Source organism: Pinus tabuliformis, chromosome J, assembly GCF_031772625.1.
Source record: "Pinus tabuliformis cultivar Carrire ecotype Pingquan chromosome J, CPIR1, whole genome shotgun sequence".
Classification (NCBI taxonomy): Eukaryota; Viridiplantae; Streptophyta; class Pinopsida; order Pinales; family Pinaceae; genus Pinus; species Pinus tabuliformis.
In genome coordinates this window covers 832,006,140-832,019,759 of record NC_142295.1, presented here as the reverse complement: position 1 = coordinate 832,019,759, position 13,620 = coordinate 832,006,140, and the positions used below count along the sequence as shown (strand labels likewise).

Sequence of the window (13,620 nt, the reverse complement as noted above, 5' to 3'; positions counted from 1 at the left end):
AGGAAGAGATCAGACGGCAGTCAAAGACAGGTAGCAGCAGCAAAAGGATCAAGGTCAAGCAGGAGGAGGAGGATGTGGCCCTAACATCTAAGGGAAAGCAAGAGAAGCGGAAGAAGAAAGATCTCTCCAAGATCAAGTGCTTCCACTGTGGGGAGATGGGTCACTATGCGACCCAGTGCCCAAGGAAGAAGAGTAAGGGAGAGTCTTCGGAGACTAAGGCAGCGCCAGCACGGGCAGAGAAGGAAGTTTTGATAGACGATGATTGTGCCATGAGTGCACACCCACCACTTGAGAAGAAGTGGGGAGACATCGAACTGTAGTCAGGAGGACTATAGGCGATGAGGGGCAGGATCCTTGAGGTACCCAGCCTCCTGGATCAGACCTTGCTACGGGAAACCCGACGAGGAGTAGCAAGACTGGCTGGGTGGGTAGAGACGGACGCGGATGGAGTAGCAGAGAGAGCTACAGTGCAAGAGTCCCGAGACAGCGCAGAGCTAGCAGGCTGCAACAGTGCGAGAGGCACAGGAGTGTTGCACCAGTGTAAGAAGGCACAGAGAGGTGTGCAACGGTGTGAGATGCAGGGAGTTGTTGCAGCAGCGCAGAGGTCAAAGAGGGAGCACTTGTCAGCGACAGAGGGAGCTTCAGCATCAGTGGGTGTTTCTAGCCCAACAGGGAGGTCAGTTGGGAGATCAGTTACTTACTTCTCAGTAACTGAGTTGCAGTGCAGCAGTGGGCAGCACGATGCAGCATGATGAGAGGAGGTGCAGTGCTGGGAGAAAGGACCAGCAACAGCACGGATGCAAAGGGAGTTGTCGTACAGATGCAGCAGCAGCAGTGGCAGAACCATGGGCAGCAGTACAGGAGGCAGCAACGCAGAGAATGGTGGGCAGGAAGGCCTAGCATCAACACAGGTACCGATGCCGGATGATCAGAGTAATACTCAGTGAGGGGTATTGCTAGAGCACAGTCCTCACTAAGAGGGAGTGTTGATTTGGGGCAGCATCGAATGTGCTCTAGCCACGAAATTTGGTGAAGTTGGGGCACATGAGATCTCCAATACCCAGAAAGGGTTTGGGCAAATTCTAAACAGATCAGGAGATATTAAAATAATTAATATTTTTAATGGAGTCCCTAAGTTTAAACTTGGGGAAAATAAAATATTAATGTATATTAATATGAATCTGTGTTAGAGTGGTTCAAAAGACATGATCAAGCCAGATCTAATCTTAGCCGTTGACTAGGGACTTAATCTCGGCCATTGAATCGTCAACAGGAAAAGTATAAGAGGAGGCTTGAGGGTCACTTGGAGATAACACCAGAGGATTAGTCATTCTATTCTCTAGAGCAGGGTTTGCTAAGAGAAGTAGAATCAGTGATCGAGAGAGCAACTGTGGGGCATTGAGTACAGAGAAACAGAGAAGGCAGAGATTGTGTCGGGAGAGCAGCACAGCAGCCAAGGAGGGTGATGCAGAGCCAGCAAGGGCTCACGCAGGGCCATGCATAGGCAGCGAAGCGCTGCGCAGAGCACCAGAGGGGCCAGCGCAGCTGACGCAGAGGCTCCCAGAGCTGACGCAGGGCCAACGTGAGACAGAGAGGGGCTGATGCAGTCCAGCTTGGGCAGATGCTGGGGTTGCAGGAGCAGTTTTGTGCTAAGGAGTTGCCGAAAGGGTTTTCCGAGGTTTCAGCGAGGAGATTTCTCTCAAACTGTGAGGTATAGCTGCTAAGGAAATTCTTTGTTAGGTAGGCCAGTTTTGGCACCCAGACTGTACTCTGATATTGCTTAATAAGAAAACCCTCAGATAGCTGCCCAGGTTTTCCCGCATTGGGTTTTTCCGGGGACATTGATCCAAAAATAATGGTGTCATGTGGTGTGTTTGTTCTTGTTTCTTTTAGTTGTTGATCTGTAATATGTTGAGCATGCACTGCTGTTTATTTTCAGTATTTACTTTGTAAATAACTTGTTAAAGAAAAATAACAAGTAGGTAGGAATAAATCAGAAAAAGTGCATGAAGGGTTTCTAAACTAAGTAAACTTAGAAACTTCAACACTAGAGTGGTTCCCGTAGGCTAAAGCAGGGAAATAATTAATAAGAGGACTTAAATTTGCGTAAGAAGACTTTATTAAAGAAGGGAAAAGGATGATATTTCCTAGGCAAGTGGAGATGTCACTTTAACTTTATAAAGTGAAGTATCATAAAGTGACTTTATAAAAGTGAATTTAATAAAAAGGACAAAGAAAAAAATAAAGAAATAAAATGGGAAAGTGAAGAGGAAAATACAAAAGGGAAGGTGAAGACGAAAAGACAATCCCAACCTCATTAAAGAAGGGAATTGAGGAGGCTCTCTACATTCGTGCATTACGAGTTTGAAGAGAGAGCTCTTGGAGAGAGTTGGAAGAGGAAGTTGAGGGCTTTGGGGCCCTAGCTGCCATAGCAGACTTCGGTGTTGCAACGAGACCCCCTAGTCTGGACGGGAGAGTGAGGCCACTCAGATTTTACTGTAGAGTTTCAATGGAGAACAAATTTTCTAAGAAATATTGAGGTACTCAAGTTTTATCAATTATTTTTATATCATTATATTGTCTTTCCCATCTCTTTGAAAGGATGGAGACTTTCATGGGAGAATGGAGTACCAGAAATAAATTTGAGCCAATATAGAAATAAGGTTGTTGCAGAAAGCTAATGTTCTTGCTCACTGGGACCCACGAGTTACCAGAAATCTGTGCTTACAGTATTGTGGGGCCAGCCAAGAATTTTCCATACAAATATTAAAGTGTAGACCCTCACATGGTTGAGTGTGAAGAAGAAGTAGGCACGACTACCAATCTGCAGCAACACGAATTTTGGGAGGCATCACATGAGTTTCTAAGGGACATAAGCGAAACTTTGATTGTTCACGGCACAAGTCCCTTATTGATCGTGCCACGGAGATATCTCAAGAGATTCTTAGCAGCAATCCGTGTATGTGATGAGCCTCGACCATAAATTGACTCAACGTATTCACAAGGAAGCATATGTCCGGACATTAATTTACCAAGAACATCAAGTCCCCCACAAGTTGTCTATATTCAAAAAGGTTTTCCAATTCAGGCCCAACAGTACTTCCACATAGCTTCTTGAAGATGACTTCCATCGAAGTAGACACAGACTCGCAATCCACCATCCCACATCTCTCGGGCAACTTCACAATGTATTTTCCTTGAGAAAGGAAAATCTCACCTGGCTTTTGCCAAACCTCCAGGTCTAGGAAGTAGTGCATGAAACCTAGGTCCTTCATCTCGAACTCAAAAGCCAACTCCCTCTTGCATTGATAAATGAGAGAGTCTACACCTGTCAGAAAGAGATCATCTACATAAAGGACCAAATGAGAGGTATGTCATTTTCAACCTTGAAGTATGCCCTATAATTCTATTTGAAATCTATCCTCCTTACCACACATGTGAGAGAAAGAATTTGCCCAATAGTTGTACGAACCAATGAGAGGAGAGAGAAGAATGTGTGAGTGATGATCATCCAAATGAGGTGAGAGGTCACTTATATTTATAAAAGTCATTGAGGGTGAAGTGACACATCCATTGGGCTTCCTGAGCCTATATGATGATGTGGCCGACCTTGACAATTTGCACGTGTGGCCATAAATTCAAAAACAAATTTCTGCTTGTCCAAATTTGATGATCTTTAGGTTGATTTTGGTCCTCTTGAAAAGAGGAATTCAATGCAATTACTATCTCCATCAAATGAGTTGTCCAAGAGTGAAATTTAACCCTAGCTGCCAATTTTAACATGCATCCGCTGTCAAGTAATATAAGATAAGTGATCAACATCTGATAACTAGAAGTATTAGCTATGACATCTCAATGGAGAAAGATATGAAGACCTTGATATGTTGGAAAAAAAAAAACTTGGTAATTTATGTCTTGGAGATGGATTCATACAATATGCAAAAGGATGTTGATGCAAGAAGCGGATGTCATGATGAAAGGCCATCATTATGAGGTAACTTTGATTTGATGTTCACTTTGATTTGTGAAAACATTTGGTTGGGTTGAAACAGGGCTACCAAAAGAGGGTTGTGGGGAGTCATCTACAACTAGCACTCATGAGATTGCATGAAAGAAACACGACTTGGAAGAGGCAGTTGTATGAATAATAGTCAGATGTGGACTAGAAGATCACTTTCCAATGAAGAGAAGGATGTCATGCCTACTGGTTCAACAAGATTTTTTTTTGAAGCGAGGTGAAGAAGAAGATGTTTGATGCCCTACGAAGAAGGCTCCATGCTAAAAAAGTTGAAGTTCATGACATGATGCTGAAAGGAGGAACCCTAGAGGCAGCTGATAGTACAATGATCTCTACCGAAGAGAGTTGTTGTTGGTAACAAGTGTCTTGTTAAGAGGGAGCTTGGGTATATTCCTTTTATAGAAATGAGTAGATCCTCCCTAGTTGAGAGTGAGAGATAGACACATCATTCTTGTCTTAATGTTGTGAAGAAAGAATGGAGGATTGGGTAAGCATCTAAGGTTGATCTGATTCCCTGAGGTTGAGTTAGGGCATTCAATAGGTAAGAGTAGTCAAAGAGGAAATTCCATGAGGATGTATTAATCCAAGATGGGAATGGTCCTAGAAGGACACACCTTATGAACATTCAGATGGGGTATGTACCTTGAGAGACAATGATGAAGGTGTCTAAAAGTCATTGTTTCCCCGGCGTTGTGTTCTATTCTTGTGGAGAGATAGAGTTGTTAGACAAGACCTTGCTATATGACAATGTCGGTTGATGTGATGAGATACACTAATAAAAGTTGAATAAATAGCTAATGAGATGACTTACCAATCCAACTCATGACTTACCAATCCAACTCTTCTTATGAGAATTCTTCAGTATGAGAATGTCCAAGTACCTTGTATGGATTATGAATACCTCCCTAGTTAAGAGGGAGTGTTGAAATGTGTAACTAGGTTCGGTCTTCATAATGTCTAATGTAATCATGATTTTATGTATTTGATGTAAAGAGAAAAAGAAATTTTATTATTATTATTTTGTAGCATGGGTTTCATGCTCAGGTCAATCTTATTTATAAGTCATGCACCCATTTAGTGCTTCTAGGGCTTTGTCATAAAATTTAGGAGTCAAAGAAGTCATTGTCATATGTAAAGACCCTATTGGGCATATTGTATCATGTAAAAGAAATTTTTGTAAGTCAAAAAGAGTCAAAGGACTCCCTCCAAGACCAATTCGACGTACAAGAATCAAGTCAGCCTTCAAGCAGTGAATGCGACCTCATTAGGGCCATTCGAACACCATGAAGAATCATATATATAAAAGTTGTTCGACCCCATTGGAAGCCCATCTATCCAAGTTCGTTGAAAACAAGAAAAACAAGTTCAATCAAGGGAAAAGGGAAGCCTTATAGCCAACGAAAAGGGCAACATAAAAGGAGAAAAAACTTAATTTCTGGAACTATTTCTAGGGCTGCATCTCCCACACGTGCGAAAAATTAGGGCATCATTGCAGCCATCTTTGGAAACCAAAATCTGGAGACAATACAATCAAGTTTGAGGCTGAAATCTTAAGGAAGAGGGAGCACATCAAGCGAAGGAGAGAGAAGTTCATCTCAACCATCAATCTACCCACACGTGCAAAATTGCAAAAATTGCAGGTAGGTCGAGAATTGCAATTCTGAAGCAGCAAGCCGAAATTCAGAGGAAGAGGCCAAATCTGAAGTTTGGAGGAGGTTGACTTGGGTTGACTTTGTGAGAAGCAAGTTCATCAAGAAGACATTTGACTTGATCTTGGAGGAGTCTTGGTCAAGGGTCTTAGGTCTTGGAATTCGTCATTTGAAGATTCTATAAGAAGAGAAGAATTCTTGTGGTTTTTCCTCTAAAGAGGAGAGGTTTTGACCCTGGCTAGCAACCTATATTTTGTGTCCTCTTGTCTCTTTGATCTTCATAGTTTGGTAATTGTTTGATGATAAGAACATAATAATAATCAAGTGAAAGAAGAAGCTTATAACAAGTACATCAAGTTAAGGAAAAAAATCATCACAAGCAGTTATCAAAGTAAGAGAAATCACCTTTTCATGTCTCCCCCTTCATTAATGAGCCTCCCTAGTCACTTTATAACTTTAAGTTGTACCATGTACTTGTTCTCCTAAAGTCACTTTAAAAACATAAAGTCACTTTGATGTTATAAAGTAACTTTAATATAAAAAAGTACTAAGTACTTTTGAACTTTATAAAGTCACTAAAAGTCACATGACTTTAATAACTCATAAAGTCACCCACTAAAAAGGTGGTCACATGTGTTTTCCTAGCCTAAAGGCAAAAAGCACTAGGAAACACCTCCTCGGTACCCTTTTTCTCAACATTGGGATAGATCTAAACTAAGTGGACATTATCAAGCATCTGCCCAATCCTCAAAAGCAAAATGATGTCAAAAGTTTTCTAGGGCATGCAGGTTATTACAGGAGATTCATAAAAAAAACTAAGAAGATAGCTTCCCCCTTGTTTTCCTTGTTGTCCAATGACATAGATTTATGTTGGACACCTCAGTGTCAAGAGACATTTGATTGCATAAAGGAAAAACTCACCACAACACCTGTCTTACTAGGCCCTAATTAGAATCTTCATTTTCATATCCATATTGATGCTTTAGGCAAAGTAGTAGGAGCAGTGTCAGATCAACAAGTTAATAAGATGCCTTCTGCAATTTACTGTATTAACGTAAATTTATCTACTGTAGACCTAAATTACATATTTACTCAAAAATTATTCATTACAGTGGCTTATGCTCTTACTAATAAATTCAGAAATTATGTCACTAGATATCACGTATTTGTACACACAGACCATGCTACCATTGAATACCTGATGAACAAAGCTGTGGTTGGATATCGTGACCGAGGACAATAGTACCCAAGCACCCATATTCAAAAATGGGCAACATATATTGCTTCCATATATTGTAGTTTTTTCCAGAGAATCTTTTGCGGCCTTTAAGCATGATGTAGGGTAAAGAGATCATAGATACAAGTCAAAAATGCAGAAAAATATACTGAAACAGAGAAAAGTACCTATTTTCCCCTCCCTCAATCTGCAATCCTACAGTACGATCACCTGGATACAAGCTCTAGAGTCTAAACTGTTGTACCAATCACATGTTATCGAAAAACACACAAATAAGATCACCCCTCGATTGTTTTCCAGTAACCTTTGCATATTAATAAAACACAAACATAAAAACATAAAACCTTCTAATGCCTGATTCTCTATCTCATATTTCATTTTCAAAGTGGTTGATTTGCCATTGATTACTCATGAGGGTAACTCTAACACATATACTGACACTCCCATTGATGGTTCCAATGACTTCATGCAGCAAACGGATGTAGATGACCAATCAATAGGATTGACTCCTTAATACTCATTTTATTTTCAGTGTTCATTGTCCATTGTTAATTTTCAATTTAAACTTTTGAATCTTGACTCTAGATACTCATGATCTCAGACCAAGTCTTTGACTGATCACTTTCTACTATTTTTGAGTAATTTTAATTTACTATTTCAAACTTCAGTATCTACTATTTTGCTTAGTACTCCTTAGAACAATGAATGATAAATTTTAATCAATGGATTTTGTTTTTGAATATAAACATGAATCATGTTTTCTCATTTACAAATTTGAATTTAGTACTTACATTGCACAATAATGAATTTGCATGTTATGAACTGTTACGTTGGGATCTTTATTTTTATTTTTCTAATTTTAGAGATAGGGCCTTCTATGCTAGGGATCTCGAGATCCCCTTGTCCCCCATGAATTCCTCTAAAATTTGAGGGTGTCTCCACATATCCCCCATGTTAAATTCCCCACTCCCATGCTCTTGTATCTCAAAAACTTGGTGGAACACTATGAAAACAGACATATTTTGACAAATCTGCTCTGAAACAGTGCTAGACAGTCAGATCTTCTAGAAACATCATATTAATCAAATTTATTCTTGGATTTGCTGAAAAACAATAAATCAGCAACCAATTTCTCTACATCTACAGATCTGGGAATCAATACAGGCAAGAACAGACTGAAGCTACTCCAGAATCCTCTAAATTGAAAAAACAATAGAATTTTCACTAAAGAACAGGCCCATAGAGCTCCAATTGTTGTTCTAGTGGCTAAAATTCATGGTTGATTTTCGACAGTTTGATTCCCCTTTTTCCCCTTCCAAAACCGCATTCTGAAGGTTTCCGATTTAAAGAAAATTTACTTTGCTTTGAGATTAAAAACGAAACAATACTTGGTTTCAAATGATTTGAAGCCCTTTTGGCTCTTTGATATGTCACACTAGGAACCCTTGATATGTCTCTATCAACAGCAGTCCCTAGGTCTTCAATACGCACACAAACACCATGGCACCCAGACTGTTAAAGTCGCAATAGTACAAAGCTCTTCTTTCAATGGCCTAAGACTCTTGACACGGCTTTGAGAATGTTGTGCTCTAATACCTTATAATAATAACACAAACACATAAAGAAAACCAAGATTGCAACGATAATGAGAGAGTGAAATATTTCTTATAGAGAATTACAAGATAGTTGGGTTAATCCACTTTATGAATGTGGGATAGACCAAAAATCACACTAAAGTAAAACAAAACATGAAATAATCTAGAATCCAAGTGACTTTATCAATGCCTATGTCTAATATCTAATTGACCAGTATAAACTAGTTTTTGCTTGAACAATGCCATGATGTATTATATGCAGAAAACATTTCAAGTTAGAAAAACCCAATACATTACTGCATCTATACCTATGCCAGCATCTACAATCAACTGATAGTAATTGAATTTAGTTAGGATTGGGGCCCTAAGCATATAATTGGCAACAGAAATCAAGCAAAATTCTGAAGTTGAAGTACACGGCAAAGAAGTTACATCCTATAACAATACCTCCCAATCAGGGCATGGGTTGAGGGCAACAGCGGCCATGCAACTCGCCTTTCCCTGCACAAATTATCCTTTCAATAAAAAAACTTGAGGAAATAATCATAAATGCTACAATAAACAAACTTAACATCAAAGTCAGAAAAATCATATAGACATAATCAAATTAGCTAATATTTACATGTTGCAAAGTTATAAATACTCAGCTCACATTAAAATTACAACATAAGAAGAAAATGCTACATTTCAACTCCCTTGAACAAACTCAAGATATCCTTTATGAGACTAAAACTTAGTATATTAATGAAATAGGCAAGTCAGTGGAGAAAACAATGAGAAACCACATACGTGCATATATTGATGGCAAGATCCCTTGCAGCTCAAACTGCTGATCCAACTTGGGCAACTACTACTCCAACATTCCAAAGGGAAAGAGATATGATTGTAAAGGAGGCACATGTTCAAAATGTATACCTTGCATTCCCATCTTATTCAACAATCTGACTATCATCCAAAACACTGCCACCCCAAGCCTGTAATAAAGAGCCAAACCCACCATGTAAATCATCCCCTAGATATATCCTACATGAGTTCTGTCATATACCATATTACGCTGACATTCTTGTACTGGGATTAATGCATCACCATAAGGTATTAAAAAATGGAGATGATGGAGACCTTCGACTAACGAGTGAAAGAGGCATATTGTCAGTTGTTTAGTAAGGAGGTTGTTCTCCTTGGAATATAATTTCACAAGGATTTCAAGTCTATCATCACCATGAGATTCAGGTAAGTTCTCATACATCGTCATTGACCAATTCTGAAAACTCTGAAATTTTCAAACCTTGCAATTGGGAATATCAATGACAAAACAAGACGTGTCTGTGTGTGTGTTTTCAGAAAAATAGGATCTCCATTGCACATATCCTGGTCTTAGGAAATCTTTAATTTTCAAGTTTCTTAATACTCCAATCTCGTGTTGACCACATCTTGATCATATATTACTGCAAAGCAGCATTAAATAATCAATGAACCTTTTATACCACTTGTTTACAATCTGTTGACATGGTTGCCGCCAATTTACCATCTTCTTCGTGTCTTTACTAAAAGAACTAAAACAATTATATGTGGAATATGTGGGATCAATAACATTGCAATAGCATATAAAGTTATAAACAATATGCGATCAATGACACAATTAGCTTGGGTAGCTTTATCGTGCGCACTAGTGCACTCTTGCAATAGGAAATATTTGACAAACTTTACCCTTTTGCATAGAATGGAGTCTTCAATTCCTTTGGCATACAACTTTCTCCAGCTGTTATAAGAACGTTCCATCATAAACTGCCTTTATTAAACAAGAGTATCCTGCAGTGGTTCCTGGGAATAATCTGAGAGCCTATTCTTTCTACCTCTATCTCCATAATTTGAGAACCTTTCCCTGCTATAATCATCTCTCTGAATGTCATTCATCTAATCATCACCCATTATCTCCTGCTGAGAATTGTCATCTTCATACTCGCATCTTCTATCCATTTTACAATCCAAAGCGGATTCGAAAACTAAGTCCTCAACCAACGTAGAAGTCAATGTGTATTGTAGATGCCCTTTAATGTTTTCCTCTTTGACATCGTGATAAGCATTCAGTTTTTCATGTTGATTAATGTTACACAACAAGAGGGGTGAAGATAACCCTTCATATTGATGATCATGAAGCTTTTATTCTCATCAGTATTTATTTCAACATATTCATCCTTGACATCACATTGATTAGTTATCATCTTCATTCAGGTTGATTAGTCTTTCATCTGTTTTTGGAGTGGGTCCTAACACTTCTTCTGGAGCATGTTTAGTTTCATTGTGTTCCTCATATATGTAATGTTCAAATAATTTATTTGTCATCTCCTCAATACAATTAATGAGTTTATCAATTGTCAAAGATGGTATCCGTGATATACCCATAATAATGGTGATGGTTTAGTGGTTGAATATGGGGCAACGAGTTCAATCATTGATAAAAAAAATGAAGCTCTAATCCCAAATGAAGCATAAAAGCTGAATCCTATTTAACTTTCAAATATTAGCTAATAATTAAAAATATATAAATGTATAAAATATGAATAATATTATTTTATATACATAACAACATATCGCAGAAATTAAGGCACAAAGTGTACAATAAAATATTTAGAAATAGAATTGATATATTATTTACAATTGAACAATAAGACCTCTTATATAATGCTGAAGAGGCGAATCACAATGAAGGCGCGTGACATTTAGGAAGCCTAAATACTACTAATGAATAAAAGGAATTGTCTTAGTTCACTTAAATACACCCTATAGAAGGACAGAGATTTAGCCAATGAAGTGAAGAAAGCCCACTTGAGGTTATTTTGAACTTCTCTACAAATCAAGGTCACAAACAGAATTGCTTGTTTTGATGCTAGATTGGACGAATATTCAGACATATCAGCTTTGGATGAGAGGAGACGATGAGATATGTCTTTGGATGAGAGGAGACCATGAAATCAATTAGATAACTGGTTTGTCACAGCAAACATGGTGTACATTTGCAAACCCTTGTCACTCATATTATTTCACAAGTGGCAAGCTCTTCATCAAAAAGGAGTTACAGGACCTAATATTTTAATCATTCAGTAAAGCACAACAAATTGGGATAATAGATGATCAAGAATTTTGTCTATATGCATTTAGATCTTCACCATGTGTCATGTACACATGAAGAATATACAAGTGGCCCTCATAAAGACTGAGTTGTGGATCCAATGAAAGATGAGCCCAATTGTCAAATCTGCTCAACAAGTCAAATCTGAAAATTCTGTCAAAGTCAACAGCAGCAAATGATGCCCTAACCAGTCCAAAAGTCAACATCAACAGCCCTCCAAATCAGCTCGGTCAAAAATCAAACAACTAGGCCTTCCAAGCTCAGTCAAACCTAGTCAAAACAGCCTCCAAAAACTCAGTAAATGGCGAGAGAGAGCCAGCAGTCAAACTTCAGAACTCTGCAGTCAACTTTGGTGAAAGTTTGTGGTCAACAGATGTCAAACAACCCAGAAAAGTTCTGTCCAAAGCTCCGTCAGCTCGGCCTCCAAGAACAGGTCAAAATCCAAGTCAAACAAACCCTTTTCCTTGCTGGTCAAAGCAGCCCTAAACAAAAATTCAATGCACAAGAACAAAAAAAATGCTTCCCTTCGCACGTGTGAAGAATAGCCCTGCAATTTCCTGTTAGAAAATCAGAAAGGCAGAAAGATTTTCTTATATAGATAATTACGATTCTTTTATCTTTATGCTCTTCTTTTATCTTTTAGTTCATCAAGCAATTACCAAAACAGTAGCACAAGGACAACAGATGTAGGCGGACAGCCAGAGCAAAACCCCTATCTAGTGGAAAACCCAGTCCACAATTCTTCCTTCAATAGTTTCTCGAGATAATCCAAGACTCTTGACCTAGACAAAGACTTCCTCCACACCAAGTCAACCCTCAATCCTTCTAGCATATGATAGCTCTTCAAAAACAACTTCGACCTAGCAACATCAACATGCAGTAGCAGCAGCAACAGCTTCGACTAGATAAAGAAAAGCTTCGATCTACCTTGATACACCTTAGAAGTGAGAGAGAGATGGCCCAAAATTTCGATCTTGCTGTCTTCCTTCTTCCTCCACAAACTCGCACTCTTTTCCAACTCTTTCCAGCTCATTTCCAACTTCGCATTTCCCAGCTTCCAGCTTTAGGATATCGAACTATGTGAGGTCGAACTGCCTTGTATATATAGCCTTCCAGTGAGGTCGAATTACCCTTCTTGAGGCCGACTTGATCTTCTTGAGGCCGACTTGGTGTGGAGGAGACTAAATTCATTTTTGACTCAAAAATAATTCTTTTTACATGATTCGAAAGCCCAAGAAGGGTCTCTTTTAATGGACAATGACTCTAATGACTCAGAATAAATCCTAGAAGTCCTCAATGGGGACTTTGACCTAAAACAAGATGACCCAAGCATGAAACCCATGCTTTAATAAGTCTTAATAATAATAGTAATAAAAATATTTTCTTCATTATTTTGGTAAGTACATTTCATTGTAACTCAAATACATTTATGAAGACAGAACCTAGTTACATATTTCAACACTCCCTCTTAACTAGGGAGGTATTCATAAGTACAAGGAAGATCTCAGAACACATGAACCATGAAGAATTTAGGCACCACAATGCCATGGACTAGATTCCTAACCAGGGCAATCTATCCAAGGTCCTTTAATAGTTTAGGCACCGCAATGCCATGGACTAGATTCTTGACCAGGGCAATCAATCTAGGTGGAACTAAGATGGACTAAAGCTTTCAGCCTCTCTAGGTAACATCGGCTTACTTGCTAATCATCAACCCAGGGATCTAGGTGTGTATCCGAGGTCAGAGCTCTATGACCAACACCACCCTCCCTTCTTTGGGAACTAGACATCAACACAAAGTGTCAGCCAGATGTCCTCCCAGGCAATGTGTCTTAACACACAAAACCTCAACACTCCCGATTGTTCCAATCGATAACAAATCTGTCTCGTGTAACCTGCATGTTATCAAACCTCAAAGAGATTTACCTGTACAAACACAACCCCAATCAGTAACAAACTTTCAAATCCACATAAGTAAACACAAACCTCCA

The 13,620-nt window shown here is 38.8% G+C and overlaps 1 protein-coding gene across 3 annotated transcripts in view; it reads right to left on the bottom strand.

Moving 5' to 3' along the window:
* The window catches only part of LOC149229284 (S-adenosyl-L-methionine-dependent methyltransferases superfamily protein), a 304,238-nt gene that overhangs the window by 121,239 nt on the left and 169,379 nt on the right, over window positions 1-13,620 (bottom strand). For all 3 annotated transcript variants that reach the window (XM_089378551.1, XM_089378552.1, XM_089378553.1), the window contains one exon: window positions 8,947-9,000. In XM_089378551.1, coding sequence (XP_089234677.1) covers window positions 8,947-9,000 — 54 coding nt within the window. The remainder of the gene's footprint in view (window positions 1-8,946; window positions 9,001-13,620) is intronic.